An 18,713-nucleotide genomic window follows, 5' to 3' on the forward strand; every position below is an offset into this window, starting at 1 on the left:
AGATATTTACCGCTCAAAATTAATAAAGCAAAAAAATATGCTTATGCGTTTTCTGCAGACCCCTTCCTTATTTTTCCGTCTTCCAATTCAACGCAATCGACCGTTGGAGTATGAAGATCACGAATAATTACAGATGTTGAGAAGGTGAAACCTTTTCCTTATGGTTATTTGATATGCAGAAGTTGATGCCAACAACTTTATTAACAACATTACAAAGTGTCATATCAGAGAGTTTCTTCGTAAAATATTTGTGCATTCTGTCCCTCCTAAGTGTGATATATTCTGACTTTTTGTACTGCACAATCGGAAGAAATTCATTACTTTAGTCCCACGTCAACCTCACGGAAAAATGAAAGAGAAAGAGAATATTTGACCTGTATCAGTATGATGCAAAGATTACACCTTCAAAAATTTCCAGTAGACAACACTTTTGGAGCTTCGCTGATGGTTATTCTACTTCGCAAGGCGTTTCAGTTGGAAAATGGATGACTTCCAGGAATTTGAACCACAAAGGTACATATTTGGTTTCGTTTCGAGGTTCGAAACCGCCCTAGTGCCAACCAAGCTTTTCATCCCTCCCGGATCGATAAATCGTTACCAGACCTGTCTGGGAGGATGAAAGCGCTCATTCGATTATCGGCTGACTTCCGCAATTCATTGCGTAGGCCAATACGCGTTCCGAAACTTCAACCATTACGTATTGCAGTAAAACGCGTTGGCGCATCCCAAGTGGATTGACTTTAAAGGTACATGTTACATTACATATTAAATGATATTTAATAAGTCTTCATGTTTGTGCGTGCACCACATGCACGACGCAAATCGCTCATAGAAGTATATTTGAACTATCCTTGTGAAGGAAGCGCCGCATGAAAACCAAAGGGCACTCGCATATAGCAATATGTGGTAAGTTGTAATATAGATACAAACATTCATCTCACTATTCATTTACACACTATATTTACGTTCTTGAATTGGCTCAACACCCTTTTTTGCCGTTTATGTCATTCACAGCAAATTGTCTATTTCCATCTGAAACTGGTGTCATCACCCGCATCCCTGCACCTGCTGTTAAAACTATTTATTACTCAGTTAATAAAAATCAGATCTTCTTGCAATTTGTAATCAAAAAGTTCTTTAAAGGACATTTTCATTGCAAATCTTCAGATGTCGTCATCGTCATCGCTGTCATTCCTCTTTGACAACATGCGCTTCTTGTCTCCGCTCACATCGCAGCTTATTCGGGATAGACGGAGACGACGAAACTTTCTAAAGTGAACCATCGCAGGCCCTGTGTTCTCCACACGCCATGCTATGTTCTAAAGCAACAAACCGAGCACAGCTACGCAGTGCAGCTTTCGCTATACAGTGGACAACGATGGCTGCAAAGCCTGCCATTACTCCTACGAAAATCGGGGCTACAACATTCCTGTGGTACGGTGTACTCTGGAAAGAAAGAAAGAACCCTGATCACTGCATACAAAGAGTGCGCGAAGAAAAGGGAGCATTACCATCCAACTGTCGATGTCCTCACGTACGTTTTGATAGCTGGAGCGTAGATGAGCGATTTCCCTTTCAATGGAAGCGCGCAGTCCCACATGTTCTTCAATGTCTGTTTCATTGGACAGATCAGTGCTAGAATTGGAATATAACACTTTTACTTTTCGGGAAAAAATCAGTATTCCAAAGCCAGAGAGATCTGTGCGCCATTCCTTTGGCAAAGAGGAGAATCGTCAAGATTTTCGATTTGTTTGAAGGCGGAAAGATGAGAACGTTTAAAAATGTATTCACGACTCATTTTAGCAACTTCTAAAGTTCTAACCCTAGCAGTGCACGCAAGCTGTTCGAATGAAATTTGCGTTAGTTATGAGTTATGAGTACACACTAACGCTGTTGATTTCTGCTGGGACAGTTCGGCACAAAACCCAATGCTTATAGTTAATTGACAGTTTATGTGCATTTATTTCACTTCAAAACTTTCAGTTTTCTTGCATAAGCATAAGTAGTTCAGTGAAAAATGTGAAAAACGCAGAATTTTTGCTGCTTTCTTTTCACTATTGGACAGTCCTGGATTTAATTCTTTGTAAAACGACAGCAAAACGCGGAGTCCTGTCCATCCAACAGTGCGACTCTATCACTCATAAGAATGGCAAAATAAAAGATAAAGTGGATTAGTGACGGAATTGTCTAAATAAAACGCTGAAGAGCTCGTTTCATCAAGCAGATCTAATTCCTAGACAGAGAGGGGAGCATGCTTCATGTTTACATTGACATTCCTGAATGCAGCTACCAACGAAGAGAACCCAAAATCAACTATTCTTACGAAAACTGGCTGCAAAGGACTACTTCTATAAGGACACTGAAAAACACTTATGCTCAAACTTTTCTGTTCATGTTTTTGTTTATGGTGAATGAGTGTAGTCTACCTGGTTTCCACTACTACATGAGGATTAGTAATAGGATGATGAGTCGTCGTGGGAGTTGTAGTTACCTTGGTCGTTGGTAAGCCGAAAATGACTGGGACGCACAGAATAGCGAGCAAAGGTATCATTCTGGAAGTATGATCACTACAAGAAGGAAGAAGGAAAGGATGAAAGATAAGAAACTGAGCTTACTTATTATGGTGTCGTGAAGTCAGCGCTTGAGCAGAATGACAGAAAGGTAGGTAGGCGAATCCGAGGGCGGACAAGTGTGGAAAATATTTCCGCGCTCATCTCTTTATTGACTACGGCTTGATCTACTCAACCACCAGTGTTCCTACTTTTTTTTTCTTCTTCCTGTTTACTCTGTGCTTTATCTGCATTTATCATTTGTGTAAAATTACTCGACATAAATTGTAGCATATTTATGAATTACGTAATGTTTCTGCAAATGAAAACCAGCAAGGTTAAGCAAAATTTCATCGGCGAATCACTATCGCCTCAAATCGATGAGTGCACTATACAAATAAATACTAAATCACCACTATGTACATAAACAGACACAAAAGTTGAGCGTAAAGTAACGTGTAAAGGTTAACTAAAAATGAGAGATCGTTTATTTGCCACTGCTTAAGAATTTATTCAGAAAGCCTTGAGCGAATTCGCCTCCAACTAAGCTGTTGATTTGACTGAGAATGACGAGCGGATTCTGAATTAGGTACCGGTTGGAAAATGTCAGTGATAGGCAGAGATCTGGAAAACTGTAATGGCCCAATGTTTCTGGAATAAGTGAATGAAAATTCATTTATTCCAACATCTTAGACTACGTACACTCTCCTCGTAGTAGTTCCCTCCTGCTCACGCATATTTATGTCGTTGTAACGCTTGTGCAGTTGTTCACACTTCCTTAACTTTAGGGACCTTTTGGTAGGAATTGTTCCCAACGGCTTCATCGCAGTATTCCTCATCACTCCTTATAATCTCCAAAAACGTTGTTTTTCATCACTTTCAATCATACGACACTATTACTACCCAAACGACTCAAAAAGGAAATTCTCTAATTTTAAGTCTGTTATTTATTTATTAAATTACTTATGGATGCAGCGAAACAGAGAGTTTACGTTTCTTCGCTGTTTGTTAGATAAAACTGCAAAATCTGTCGGGAATATCTAGACTCCTCTATAAAATAATAGTTCCTCAACAACACCTGTTAGAGCACCTCTCGTCAACGATTCCATAAACGATCCCTCAATATCGCCTCTCTTTTTCGAAATTATTCGTGGAATTTTTGTCCCAATTCGTTCTATACCTCGGAACTCGCTCTATGGTATTAAAGTTCCCCTGACATCATCATTCTTGAAATCCTTTTTTAATCTTCCTACCTCTGAACCACGATTCTTCAGAAAACTGGCCCTTGTTAGATTAAGAAACTAAACATTCAGATACTTGCATGTGGAGCTCTTTTATATCAATTAAAACTTTGCAGAAACTTGGCTTACAGCTTGCAGAAGCTAACAACTATGCTTACTATGTAAACCCAGTATAGCTCATTGTTGCGTCGAGGTTTAATCACAAAGAACTGCTACTAGAACCTTTGATGTACGAAGAAAATAAGCATAGATCAGAGCGCAACAGATTGAGTTGTTTAATTCACCCTATTCTTTGATGTTGAAATACTCTTGAATAATTGTTTTCATAGTCGGGTCAACATGACATGAAGCACCGTGCAGTTACGTATGTGGCTGTTCTCGAAGGAGTGCGGTGGACCGCGATGGGATCCCTGCAAGTACCACTCATAGTTGCAGTTCGCGATGGTTCCATCTCGATCCCGACCACTAGCTTCACTGCATCGCTTCGAGCGCAACTGCTTACGTAACTGCGACGAGCTTCATGTCGTTTTGACACAAATATATTGAGGTGTTCGGAAAGTATCTGCCGAAAATTTCGCAGTAGCGCAGATTTTTTGAGATGTTCTGGAAGTTCCCGTTTTAAATATATTATATAAGGACACTACCGCTTGTTTACGCATATAATATCTGGCTCCCTCTTACTTGCCTATTTCATCCTTTAATGGCCGAGCGTTCCACCCATATTCGACACGTACTCCTTTACGAGTTCGAATCTGGCCACCCCACTGCTGAAGCCATCGAAACTTAAGTCAAGTATTCGGCACTGAAGCCCCTTCTGAGCGGTCTGTGCGCGCCTGGTTCCAGCGCTTCAAAGCCGAAAACAAGGAACCCGAAGGTGAGCATCGCTCTGGCCGACCGACTGCAATATCGTTCGACGAACTGAAGAATCTGGCGGAGCAGCATCCATATGAAGGTGTGTGATATTGTCTGCCAGTCTTGGCTGTTCCTTGTCCATCCTGAGCAATGGACTGCGATCTCTCGGAATGGTGAAAAAGCTCGGCAGTGGCTCCCACATGCCTTGAACGACGGCAGCGGCCATAGATGCCTGAACATCTGCACTCAGCTCCAGAAGCCGCAGATTCGAATGGCTGGACATCATTGTCACTGGAGATGAAAAATGGGCCCTCCACGTCAACCACACCCATAAAAGTGCGTGGTGCGCTGGCGATGAAATGCCAGATCTTTTCGTGAAAGGTGAAATCCATGAGAAGAAGGTCATGCTGAGCGCCTTGTGGGGAGTTCAATCTTCTTTTCTTCGGTTTCTTGTCGTGTTGTCCGGCAGCACTTCGAATCTTCAGTTTCGAAGTGCTGCTGGACAACACGACAGTTACTGCCGAGGTCTACTGCGCTCAACTGCAAAGACTGGCCGACAAGATCCCCAAGGAGCACCCGAAGCTCGACAACGTTCGCCTGTTGCACCATAACGCGCGTACTCACATCGCGAAGAAGACGACCCAGAAAATTCTGAAGTTCGGATGAGAAGTTCTACCGCACCCGCCGTACAGCCCGGACCTGGCTCCGAGCGACTACCACCTCTTCAGAAAGCTTCAACATCATCTGGAAGAGAAGCGCTACGATGATCGTGACCACCTCGAAAATGATCTTCGGGCTTTCTTCGCCTCCATGTCGCCGGAGTTCTACGCCAAAGGAGTCCGTGATCTTGTGAGACGTTGGCAGAAGGTTGTCGATGTTGACGGAGATTATTTCGTCGAATAATAAAATGTTGTTAAAAAGTTGTGTTGTTTTGAAATTTTGCCATATTTCGGCAGATCTTTCCGAACACCCTAATAGTTTTGCCCATGTTCGACTGTCTTTGAATCTCGTGGTGGTCTGTTGCGGTACCAAGTCTAGCTAATGAAGCTCTGACAAAGGCGATAACGCCGAAACGTTAGCTGTTGTTTAATAAAGACAATCAATACCAATTTTGGCTACAGCTCAAGAAAATCAATTAAAAACAAATATAGTTTCCAAGTACTCTAATTGCATGACTGATTTTCAGGATGAAAACATTAAAGCTGTGAATTCATCCATTTCAATTGCTAATTAGTGCTTTTCCATACATACAGAACCTAGGCGATATATTCGAAATTTGAAACCGCCCTTTTGTGAAGCTTTCTAGGTAATCTCAACCTACTGCTCGGGTCACGGAGAAGTTGTAGTGCTTTCTATAGTAGTTTAAACATTCTGGGAAAATAGTAAGTCTGAAAAAATGCTGAGTTTTCATGGACTTTGTTACAGTGTTGATCAGCAATTAAAACTTTGAAGTTCATAAGTCTAGATTTTTACTTGAAAGAAACCTGGTCAACTAGTCCGGACACCTCTTCACATCGCTTCATCGCCCGCTGCAGCTGCGCCCCGATTTGTAACGATTCGAGGATGTCACAGTTCGAGATCGCTCGTCGAAGCGCACCGCACTGCTGTCGCTCTGCCCCTCGTCGGCAAGTTTCTTGGCTGAAATCCCCTCATGAGACTGATTTTTATATCGTCGACAATTCCAACTCATTAGGAACATCAAAGCGTTGCCGGGAGAAACAAAATTGTTGTTCTTTAGCTCTCATCCTCCGGCCAGAACTAGTTTCTGACTTCTGAATGTTCAAAAACTCATTCGTTTATTACTTGGAATGCTGAGAGTTGCCTTATGCTAACCCACCTCGCTTTGAGCAGATCCACTTGTCCGGTTAATATGGCACTCTTTAATTCATCCCCCCACGCATCGAAAGCTTTTTCATCAGCAACTTGTTGGCAGTTTCCGTACGCAACTTGCATGAATTCACTAAGAAATGGTAAGCAGCCTAAAAAAACGAATGAGTGAAATCTATTATCTCTGCTTACTCGAACGAACAACATAGTCTTCATTGGGAATTCTTTCAGGAATATCAGTAATGATTTTTCCAACAGAAAAAGTTGTCTATCAAGAACGATAAGGAACTTAGCCTATGGAAAATTAATCAACTGTTTCGCAAAATACATAAAGCTATACACACTTTATCGCATGTAGAAAAAATCTCCGAGTGTACTGTGATATATAAGATTTGACCGTTTTTTCTCCCCTCCACTTTTCTCAGAAATGCGTGTAATGTATAATTTAGTAAGGATATCTCCTGTTGGAACTTATGCAGTCATGAATATGAATGACGAATGAAGCACTATCTGCGAAATTTTGCTCAAACCAGGATTGAAAACTCAAAATAGAATTTTCCTCACTTCTTCAGTAAAGTAGACAGTAGCACTTTTTTCACGGACAGGAAATTGTATTTTTCTTGTAGATATTAAATTAGTTAAATTAGATATTGTTTTGGTGAGTTCAGTTTCAACCACGTAATCGCCATCAAAGCTGTTCAAGCGGTCATTATTAGGGCAAGAATGAAGAGGTGAGAGTTTGTGTTCAAGGCATTACCTCTGCAAGGGTGGTGCGGGTTTCAGGTGGGTTATGCCTATACACTTGGTCGTAATTATGGGGAGGAAGGTGACTACGTTCATTTCTTCCTAATTGCCTTAAAAAACGAACCAAAAGATGCGGCACGTGCACAAGGCCGGTGCGCTCCAATCGAACTCGTTGTAGAAAATAGCGCCCCGGAACTCTCAAAGCCGCATCTTCAAGGCCGTTTTTTACGACAATTAGGAAGAAATGGACGGAATCACCCTCCTCCCCATATTCTACGACCCCGTATAGGCATAACCCACCTGAAACCCGCACCACTCTAGATTCGAGGGTGATGCCTTCAAGCAGAGAATCTGCGGTAGCGTCGCGCGCCCAGCCGGTCGGTCCGACACCTTTGGCTACGACTACATCCTCAACGTATTTTCCAACAAAGATTTGCCTCCCCTTCGTCACCCTGTTATTACTGTAATAGTAATAATCGATAATAATAGCTGTGGGTGCTGAAGTCAAGAGAACTAATTTAACGTCAACGATTTTAGGAAGGGTTAAAAATTACGATACGACCTCTCACTAACCTGGTCCTTTACGAATACCAAAATTGTTATTTGCTCCGGGAACAAAATCACGAATACCTCCAAAGTCGGGGAGTCCTCCTAAAAATTGCATATTGAAGTGAACTTCTAAATTACAATCTATTTGCTGACCTGAGTTATGCTGACGAGAGGAGCTGCTGGCAATATTTCTAGCTGAGTCACTCGGTCTAGTTGCTTCTAAACATAGTCTCATCTCATCTTGGATGAAATCAGCGCTCAAATTTAAACAGAAACGGAAGAGTGGCAGTGACGAACCCCTCAGGAATGTGGAAGCAAGTCTGATGAAAGGATTTTGTTCAAGTGAACTGTATGGTTTCGATACAATAGGTCGCGGTAAATTCACCGTATCCCCGACGGACTGCAAACGTGTAAATTATTGTGTGACAGCGTTCATTCACAGTTTCAATACTTTAGCGTAATACGACAGAACATGAGGATTTGAGAATGTTGATTATTTGCATGTTGTCTCCATCGAAACATTAAGCAACAATTGTCCAATTCTGCGCAAATCACTCTTAAAGTTGAGAAATTAATGAACACAAGCAAACAGATACGTAAAAGATTACATATGTGATATCCACGGTCTGCAAGACGCTACTTCGACCGAAATTTTTGGAATAAACTGCATAATAAGATAGTTTCCACGATTAGAGCTGATACCTGACACATATTACAATAGTGAGTGGTATTTCCTGAGTATTTTGATTCACCTTAAGATCACTGGGAGGAACAGCTTCGATTGTCTTTTCTAGGTGCGTCGAAACACCATTCTGTGAAATTGGGAAATGCCGAAGGTCTGACGAAAATAGGTCTGCAAGACCAAACGATTTGCCGTGTTAATCTATGGAAATCATCAGGTTACATGAAAAGAAATTTAGAACAAATTGGGATACATTACACACTTCACGAACAACATAGAAAAACAAACAACGCGAATGAAACACGGAAGATTTCTTAGTGAAATATTGATAAAGGTGAAACTCAAACTCACTACTACTTTAATACATCGTTAACATTATGCTATGATCACCATACCTGTGCGTGGAGAATTGAATGGTTTTATTTTGAGTCCTTTGTCACCTGAATCTGCCCTGGATCAAACTCAATTCCAGTTTTGTTTGGTATAAACTATGCACCATTGTCTAGCCCACCTCCGGATGGCTGGAAGCCTCCGCCAAAGTCGGGGAAAAGTTTCGGAAAATCCATAGTTGTGGTTGGTGAAGGAGTCGAAGATGGTAGTCGTAAAGAAGCAATGTTCCCTCGTTCCAGAGGTTCGAATGCTTTCAGCAATGATAATCGTGATTGTGTGGAAACATCGGAAACAGCTACAAAAGTCTTGTATGCAGTTAATTGATATAATTTCGTGCGAATTTATTGTTTTTTGCGTGATTCCCCTTCTGTTGGAAATCGTAAGTTTGCTTAAATCTTTATAAACCAGAACTATAGCGACCTACCTTGCCCTAGGACTTGGGATGGGCGGGCGTCTGCTCCGAGCGGAACTTCCCGTGGTTCTTCAACTGTTCGCCTGAAAAGAGAGATTTCATTATCAAAGCACAAATACTGCAGTTAGTGAGATATAAAGTCGAATTTTGTTGCAAAGTAGAATGAAGAGTTAGAAAAAGAGCGTACAAAAAATTACCAACAAAACAATAAAGTCATAAGAAGTCATAAGAAGCTAGTCATAAGAAAATATGTTGCCCTAAAATGACTTGCCATAAGGGATAGAGCAAAGATCAGATAAACTACGATTCGCATCTTTGGTCAAGATGAAGCGAAAAACTTCTTTTCATTGTAGACGAGCAAAACGTTATCTTTAAAACAGGATTGTTCGAAATCCTCTCATTCAGCGAGGTTGCATCTGCATTGGTGCGGAACCACTTGCTGAAACCACTTTGAGGAAGAAGACTCTTCAAAACAACCTCTTTTTCCTATTCCGGCGGCGCCTTTCATTCCGTCTTTGTCCTCTAAGCGCCGCGCGAAGAATGTTTTTTTAAAACCCATCCAAACAAATGAAGGAGAAATAAAGTTGAGTGAACGGCTCTGCTGTGGAAGTCCAGCACTTTCGCCATGGCACAAAAATTTTGATGTTGGAATAAATTGTGGGGTCTTGCACTATCAATGTGTAGGTGGGTTCTCATCAGTTGTTGCACTCGACATTTTGAAGGACACTTTATGGAAGTTCCTGGGCTGCTTAGCCAGTTGCTGATCATTTTTCTCCCAAACCTGGTCAAATATAGAGGAGTCATACTACTTCTATCTCTATATTCACAGAAAGTATTGAGAATATTTTCCCCAATACTTTTTGTGCTTAACCCTAGACATACACTCAAAACACTCGGTGAGAGCCTCAGATCTTGCAAACCGGCAATCCGAACGAGTAGCCGATGCGAATACTGAATAATTAACGTCTATCAGTTCCTAATTCGAGAGAGAATGCGAGAGAACAGCGAAACTCTACTTCGTGAACATGCAGAGGGTTGTTAAACATGAAGAATGTTCTCTACGGGAACATTGCCCCCTGAATGGTCTCGCGAGACTGCGGGAAGCAAAGGTTGATTTCAGATGTCAGCAACTATTTCTCAAGTAGTACTCTCTATTCCCACTCCAATTCTACAAAAAAAAGAGAAATAGTAAGACATTTCAGTAGTCTAATTGGCAAATAGACGTGTTAAAAAGCAAAAATGGTAGGATCCAGGTTTGAATACGAATCTGAGGCTGGATCATCTGTTTTTTTTTTTGCTGTCCCTTCATACATGTTTTCCCATGACTTCAGGGCTGCAGAGCTCGCAGAGTTTCTGAAGAAGGATAGTTTCTGATTTAACCGAGAGGATTCCAGACAATTTTCACAGATCTCTCTTTCCTTATGACAAAAAAAAAACATAAATATGCGAACTGAAATGCGAATTTTCAAAGTAAAAAGAAGGGGAATGCTGTATTAATGAAGTTTCTGCATTGAAATTAACTTTTTCGTTGACGCCAGTCACATTAGATAAGTGTAATATTTGAATGTCAGAGAAATGTCAGACTTTTCCGTTGATTTTAATTGGTTTGAACAATGCAATCAAACCTCTCTAGTTTCGCATTTTTCGTTACATCATACATTTAGGAAAAGTCGAGACTGTCTGTGAAACTCGACGTTTGAAAAGGCAAGAACTGACTACAATCAGCTGGAACCGGTCAATCGCCGCGTTCTCCTCTATCACACTCAGTTGCCCTCCATTCTCGTGCTGAAGACTCAAACTGCACCGAAGCTGTGCATCGGATAAAATTCAGCGGCTAGCGTTCCGCTTTGATACGGCGACAATCAATTCGTATATTGCACTCTATGATCACAAACACTATCGACAGACTTTTACGAGTGCAAACGTGAATTTCCATAGGATTTTAAGGTATATTTTATATAAATCTACCGGTAGTATATCTGGTTCAGAAGGAGCCTGACATTATTCTTTGATTTCTTGTGTGTCAAAAACTTCCTGTAGCTTAGCGAGTTGTAAAAAAAGTATTTCCGGAGGAAAAAAAAGTAATTGTATTTTCATTGTATAATAAAGTCGAGTTGAAAAAGAGTTCATTAAAGTTGCATCTTTGCAAAACTCAATAAACGGTATCATCAAATACAGCAAAGTTGCTACTGTTCGAGAGCTTGAATGAGTGAAACAGTGCTTTCCCGCAGCTGAAAATGCATCCATAATTAGGATTTCCAGTTATTAAGATTCAGAACGATAATGTCCAGGAAGATGCGATAATGTGTTGGAGAACAAAGCATTCTCTTTTACCAAAGCGGCAAAAAGGTTTTAAATGTTGGAAATATCTTATCCCGAGTTCAAGAGATTATGTGAAAAAAGTAGCTTGCGATTCTCCTTTGCAATTTTCAAAAATGAAGGCGGATCGTTTTGATTCATCTTTGTATTCTGGTAGATTATAGGCCACCACAAGCATCAACAGCGCGGAACGCTTGTATCACTTGCATGCGGGTGCATCTCTAATGATGCAACAAGAATCCTTACGTGCCTGGGATACGCTGATGCGATGACGGAGTGCTGAGTCATCGATTAGGAACGTAATCAATTAGCCGTCGAAATCGGATCGAAACTCCATGGAATCAGCTAACGCCGAGCCCTCATGCGATAAGCCAGTCTACTCCCCAGCAAAAGTGTAAGCTGCGCCGAATGAAAGAAAACGACGACAGGACGAAACACGATTTTCAGGATTTCGTATCCTGTTTCTTCACATTGCTTGGGATTGTTTCGACGAATTAGTAGGAAGTTTACACAGGGATGCCCACAGGACAGATTTTTACTTCCCACATTTTCTATACTACAGAGTGTAAGGATGGGAGTTAAAACGTGATGCGAATTGTAAAGATAAATATTAGGTGGAGTCATGAATAACTTCCGCCCAGGTGCATGGTTCCTATTGTTATTGCTTACGCATACAATGGGTTACCCAGATAAGAGGTTTTCGTTACCACTACGGAGGCAGAACTTCGGTCAGTCCTTAGACAGCAGTTTAGTGTTGTGCATGTTACGTTCAATCTTTTCACCTTAAAAATGGAGAACCAAAAAGTACGCCTAAGCCATGTGATGGTTGAAGTTGTCAACTCGTTGTCAATCGGTTGAAGTCAATATTGGAAATGAATCCATGCTAAATAACGAAAGAGATGGCGAAGAAGCTGAGAAGTGACAATCAGATGTTTTCCGCCACGCCACCTAAAGAAATGTATGGAAAACTAAACGGGAGTTATTTATGACTCAACCAAATATCATTAGAGGAGCAAATCGTGGTTGATAGGTTTCTTTTTGTAAATAATCAAACATCGAACATGTGATCTGTTTTGACGAAGAGCAAGGCAGAATTGCTATAAATCAAATAAAATACGTGAGATTATTTAAATACCACTTTAAAAGGAAGTGCTACTATAAAATGAAGAAGAGCGAATGATAAAAGAAGAGGATAAAAAAGGGAAATCTAAGATTGAATATTTCGTGAAACCGACAAAGTTGCTCTGGTTTTTAGTGAAAGTGAATAGTAAAGGGAACACTCCGATGAAAAAGATTTTATTGCAAGCAAGATACAAATCTGACGCTTATTCTCACATACCGTAGGGGATGGAATTCAGGGCACACTTACAATTCATTGTGTAAAGAGCTCGGGAAGATCTAATGATTACGGAGCTTTCTTTATTGGTTTGCTTGAACTGTGGCCAAGGCTGGTTTCTTTACTCACAGCTAACGTGTCGGCGTTGCCGCTTTCGTTAGGATAATCAAAGCCATCAGTGATTTATTCTCTCAAGCGCCTCCTCACTCTAAGCGAAGACCATAGGATTGTCTTGAGATCGCGTTTTGTAGTTTTTGACGGATAGAGGATGAAGTGTCTGACGTTAATCAACCCGCCTGGAATACACCCAGACGTTCACCTTCATTCAGAATCGATTGAGGTTTACGAACGTGTAACTGGCCCATACAATGACTTGCGGTGGCCAGCCGATGTGTCAAGTCAGTGTTATATCCTCTCAGATAAGTCTGGTATCAATTTATCGACCGCGGAGGGATGAAAGGGTTGGTTAGCGGGTGCCAGAGTGGTTCAAACCTCCGACCTCCTAGCAATACCCCGGAACTGCACAATAATAAAATAGCGACTTTAAAAATCAATGAAAATAATTGCTCAATATGAATAGTATGCAATACTACGCAGTATGATTTCCATAATCCTTACGATAACATAACACCCACATATACATCTGCTTGAACTGAAATGCTTCAAAATCAATAGACCAGTCCAATGTCACTGTTTCATATAGATGTCTGTAATCAAGGATTACAGTATCACAGAACTACTCTATAACTCTACAAATATAGCAGTTTTTTGCAAAAATTGTTAAGCTTTGTTAAACAGAGCTTTGTTAAAGTCTGAAGAGAATTTGGAAGAGGGGAATAGAAGGTCAGAAAGATGAAGGATTGTAGGGAGTGAAAAAGGTAGAACTTTGAATCCAAGAAGTTTTTGCGCATTCTGATTTTGAGAAGTAAATGAATAAAGTATATTTAGAACACAACATTATTTGCGGGTCTACCCAATATCTAGAAATTACCGGGATAAATGTAGTTGGAGTAGTCAGTGGCGCCCTTATTTCTCGAAGTAGATAATCAAATTAAGCCGGGGCCCTAAGAGATAAGCATTAGTCTTAGAAGATCTATTATATGTAAGTCAAAGTTACTAAGAGAAAAAAGTAAGAGCATAGGGAAATAAGGACGCCACCGAATGCCTCCAATCTACATTTTTCCCGAAATTACCGTAGGATTCCTTGGATTTATTTTGTAGAAGTATTTCCAAGATATGTTTTACTTTGCAGCAATAGTGAACTATTAACGTCTGCGTTTTAAAACTGAGTCCAGTCCATGTCCAGGCTACGGACACATAGATACAACAGTTTCTCGTCAGTAGACAAGATACCCGCCGCCGAGCGAACAAAGAAACGAAAAACACGTTATACGAGCTAAACACGATGATGACGATGTATTCATCTTCGGTCGAGATAACAACTGAAAAAGCAGAGATAGAGAACGTAGAGATGCTTACAAGAACCACTGGATATCGACTTCCACGCCACGGTACTGCCAATGCTTGAACGGGATTTTTCTAACATACAGCCTTCTCAATCGGTAAGTCTGGTCCTACCTCCTAATGCGGTAATCAAGGTTTTGTGGAAAGCTTGAAAATATATCGCCGAAAGTATAAAAACGGGGAAACAATGAATAATAAAGTATTACAACCTCAAAGTCCTTTGAAGCTATCGGTAGATTATGGAGAAAAATCATGGATTTTTTCCAACCGTTATTTATTATCATTTATTTATTGTCTTATTTCATTCATCATAACTTATTTTTCGAACGTATGCCGATTAATGTCTGCGGGCCCCTTATTTTCTCAACGCCTTGCTAATTTTAAAGTCTGACTAGTTTACTTTTGGTTATGTGATAATTTATGTAAGGTGAGGTAAGGGTTTTTTTTCGGTCTAATCGCTGGACTTTTATAGATAACAACACTTTTTACTCCTTCACCCCTTCTTATGAGATGTGGTAGGCCCAAAATCCACTTCTAGTAAAATTAGGAGCCATTCAAAAGAAACCGAGCTTTTTTCAAATCAAGTTTCGTCGCTAGTTTTTGTTAGTTGGGACCTAACAAATCAGATGATATCGTGTGGCCAGATTTTGTTTTTTGGTGTTTGCGTGAGAAAAAAAAACTTCCTGAGCGCAGCGAGTGAAAGTATAAATCCAAAGGTGAAACAATCCCATGGATTACTAGAAACAGCACTGGAACGCCGAAAGGATTTCGGACCGGATCAAAACGCACCTTAATCCCAGCGACAGGAAGGAGAAAATAATGAGAAACTTTCAGAAATTTTCATCCCTTGAAGTCCCGAATTAGAAGACCATTAGTTGCCGAAGGTAACAACCAGGCGAAGATCAATTTGAATGCTGCGATAGATGTTTTGAGGCGACATAATAGGCACCTACGCGACGTCCCTTTCATTCTTGGCCATTGAACGTGCAGCAAGTGTGGACAACTGCACGGCAAGATCCGCCATTCGATTCACGTTATCCGGATTGAAAAGTCCCGCCCATGAAGATAAATTCATCTGAAACAGCGAATACATAGTTCTTTTTGGTGATAAGTGCACTGTCGTTCTAAGAGAAGCGCAAAGTGGAATGGAAAAATCCAGTTTCTCTGAAAGATGGTTAAAAAGGCCACTCTAAAAAGATTTGAAAGGAGAGGAAATTAATGGCAGCATAGAAATGTCAAACAAAGAAAAATCTGGTTCGTTCCCATGGAATTTCGGAAACTGCGAGCAAAATCGTATCCTTTGGTTATGTGGTGGAAAAATATTTAAGCGGTGTTCGATGTTTGGAGCTATAGCATAACAGATGTTTCAAGATTGAAGCGGTCCTATAAAATTACAATCAACTTCTTTTCAACCACACCTTATTCGCTGTTTGACAATGTGTCCATTCTAGAATTGTGATTTTTAAGGTCTTTAGGATTATCAGATGAAATGAAAGACAGCTCGTCATGAAAAGACTTAAGAATAGACGAGATTGAAACAAGAGTTGAGACTTAAACTAGTGCCAGCACTAACAAAAGGTCGAAGCAAGTATTTTCACAAAAGATGTCAACTTTAGAAACTTTCAAGATAGAACTTCAAAAATTATTTTCGACGATTTCCAAGTTTCCGCCTTATTCAAGGGAGCAGCGAAGTCTTTAAAAGCCAAGATTTTGTAAAACTGCTGTTTTAGAACATGACAGGACTGGTTCCAATTAAAGGATAAGAGGATAAAGTTTCTGGCGTTAATCAATCCGCTTGGGATGCGCCCCCACGTTCACTACAATTCAGAATCGTTTGAGGTTTAAGAACGTGTATCTGGCCTATACAATGACTTGTGGTGACTAGCCGATGTGTCAATTCAGTGCTTTTATCCTCCCAGACAAGTCTGGTACCAACTTATAGACGCCGGAGGGATGATAGGCTTGGTGAGCACTAGGGCGCATTCGAACGTCCGATCGATCGTGCATGAAGCAGGACCTCTAACCGCCACACCACACCCGCCCCTTGGTTCCAATTAAACGGGTAATTTAACTCAAAAAAGGATTAGCATTGACAGAACCAAAACCGGTGGAAGAAGAAAGAACAACAGCAAACTGAGCAAATAACGTTCTGACTATTAACTGAACGTTCATCGATCTGAGCTGGGAAAGAAGCGGATTTGCTGGCATAACGTGGCCTGACCTACCAAGAAAAAGCATGGCTACAGTTCAACTACTGCGCATTCTGCTGATTTTTCGAAACCAAAGGTCACTAACTAAGAAGTGAATTTCTTGTCTGTTGTTTATCTGTGACTGAAGTTTAAAATTCGAAGGTTATAAAAATTGAAAATTTCTGATAGGAAGAAGGGAGCATTGTATATAATTACATGTAATCATAAACTGCTGAAACTCGGTAGACTTTTTTTTACCGCAGGGCTGTTTCCTGCTGCAAATAGGATGCAGCTGAAGCACATACGCAACTTTCAGTCAGTAACTGCATAAATTCAACAGAATCAAATCATTTGTTTGTGCCACGTGGTTCAATGTTGGATTCTTTTTTGGTTTCTTTTTTCAAACGCTAGAAAAATATACAATTGAAAATGTACTATATTAACATTACATATAACGAAAATTACAAAAAATTAAATAAGAAAGGGAAACGACGAACCCTTAGGGTAACACTTAGTTTTATGTGTTCATCCGATGAGAGACTGAACATGATTTGAATGGAAGGACAAACAGGAGATGTTTTTTCCGAGAATTAATCACAAGCAATAACGGGTTATGATGGTAACTGTAGCATTGCGAGACGATTCTTGGAAATGCTGTGAGAAAGGAGAATCGTACTTGTCCTTGACAGTTCATGGAAATAAAAGAATTGGATTCGCGTTACTTCCAACCCACTCATTTTATTCGCGAAAAAGTGCCTATTATTTGCATTTCGGCTGGATTCCGCAATCGTTGCGCGAATGAGGTCAGAGTGATATCAAAAAAACATTTACGAACAAATCGTATGGTGGATGTGCCTTGGTGTGAACTTTTTCTCTAATCACACAGGAACTCAGCTGACCTGTGCATGTCCATATAGCGGTAGGAGAACGACGATAGCTGCGAATAGCATCTGTCGAAATTCGCAAGCGCACAGCTGAATGAGGATCTGTGATGACCACGCCTCTGCGTACATGTAACCAGCCATGCAAAGCCAGCCAGACGTACGTATCTCCACCGGGGACGAGCAGCGCAGCCCGTGACGCTTACACCGGCCACGGCCCCAATCCCGTTGGCGATGCAGTGATCGCGAAAAACGTCTGAATCGTATCTTTGAGCGCTGCTTGACTGCGCTTACTGAGGAATTCGAAATCTTCTGTCGCAAGTTCATAACATGCAATCACATCCACGTATGTTTCGAACCTATTTGTTTCAAACACAGGTTTGTAGAGTTCTTCTTTCACCGAAAATATTCGTTAAATATTACACTTGTCACAACAAATTGGTCAATTTTTTATTCTACGCTCCTCTTTACGACCTTCTACCACATCTCGACCAATTTGTTCATGCTAGGAACCCTCGGTTTTTTTTTTTTACAAAGCCCTTCTGAGTAATAGATTCGCCCCTACATATTGTAGCAGGTAAGCCTCCTTCGCGCAAAACGCAGATGTTTCGGGATGCCCTCAGTGACGGTTGTGCGTCGATAAAAAACGAAGGTACAATAATTACTCAGAAATGTTTATTTTTGCCGCTTGGCAGTTGTATTTCAGGCTGTTTTATGTTGTTTAAAATTAGGTTGTTTAAGAAAACAACAGTAAGAGGTACATAGAGTAGAAAAAAGCTCTTTAAGATGGTGTACACACTTTGTCCTGAAATAAAAATTGTTTTAAATAGAAACGAAAACAAAAACTCTACAAACTTATGTTACAACCTAACACAGTTGGATGGTAAATATACGGAATATTATCTGTAGTATCTTACATTGTGATAATATTTAATACAGCCTAATCTCGCATGATATAACGATGCAATGTGCAGTAGTTTTTTTTCCCAATAAACACACCAACTTCTACTCTACAAATGGCCCTGAGTGAAGTAATACACATATTGATATCAGTGAAACGCAAAGGATTCGAACTACGGTGTACGTTACAAACCAAGTCCACGCAGCTGAGGAAACAGGTCAACTTGGTTTAGAAAAAGAATACAATACTATACAGGAACATTGAAAAACCGACTGTGAGCGATGGTGCGGCACCGTCGGTTTTTCAGTGTTGTTGCTCAACGTCGCTTGCTTTTAACTTGCCACAAGATGGAAATTTAAGAACAACTCATATATCAT

At 40.6% G+C, this 18,713-nt stretch overlaps 1 protein-coding gene across 3 annotated transcripts; it reads right to left on the bottom strand.

The window, feature by feature from the left end:
- Positions 1 to 1,163: 1,163 nt before the first annotated feature.
- On the bottom strand, positions 1,164 to 17,579 carry RB195_014171 (uncharacterized protein; the record flags this gene model as incomplete). Of its 3 annotated transcripts, XM_064204319.1 has the most annotated exons (17): positions 1,164 to 1,269; positions 1,334 to 1,446; positions 1,512 to 1,635; positions 2,427 to 2,552; positions 2,616 to 2,640; positions 3,048 to 3,129; positions 6,127 to 6,280; positions 6,480 to 6,621; positions 7,787 to 7,864; positions 7,916 to 7,981; positions 8,060 to 8,162; positions 8,515 to 8,615; positions 8,840 to 8,884; positions 8,956 to 9,129; positions 9,259 to 9,329; positions 15,319 to 15,440; positions 17,454 to 17,579. In XM_064204319.1, 17 exons carry the CDS (start codon positions 17,577 to 17,579, stop codon positions 1,164 to 1,166), a joined length of 1,758 nt encoding a protein of 585 aa, XP_064060199.1. The 3 variants fall into 3 exon arrangements, with proteins under 3 accessions (XP_064060199.1, XP_013294132.1, XP_064060200.1); XM_064204318.1 differs by lacking the exons at positions 1,164 to 1,269; positions 1,334 to 1,446; positions 1,512 to 1,635; positions 2,427 to 2,552; positions 2,616 to 2,640 and having other exon boundaries at positions 3,037 to 3,129; positions 17,454 to 17,504; XM_013438678.2 differs by lacking the exons at positions 2,616 to 2,640; positions 3,048 to 3,129; positions 6,127 to 6,280; ... (8 more) ...; positions 15,319 to 15,440; positions 17,454 to 17,579 and having other exon boundaries at positions 2,427 to 2,551.
- Between the last annotated feature and the right edge of the window lie 1,134 nt (positions 17,580 to 18,713).

The sequence above is a fragment of the Necator americanus genome, chromosome V (assembly GCF_031761385.1).
Source record: "Necator americanus strain Aroian chromosome V, whole genome shotgun sequence".
In the NCBI taxonomy this organism is placed as follows: Eukaryota; Metazoa; Nematoda; class Chromadorea; order Rhabditida; family Ancylostomatidae; genus Necator; species Necator americanus.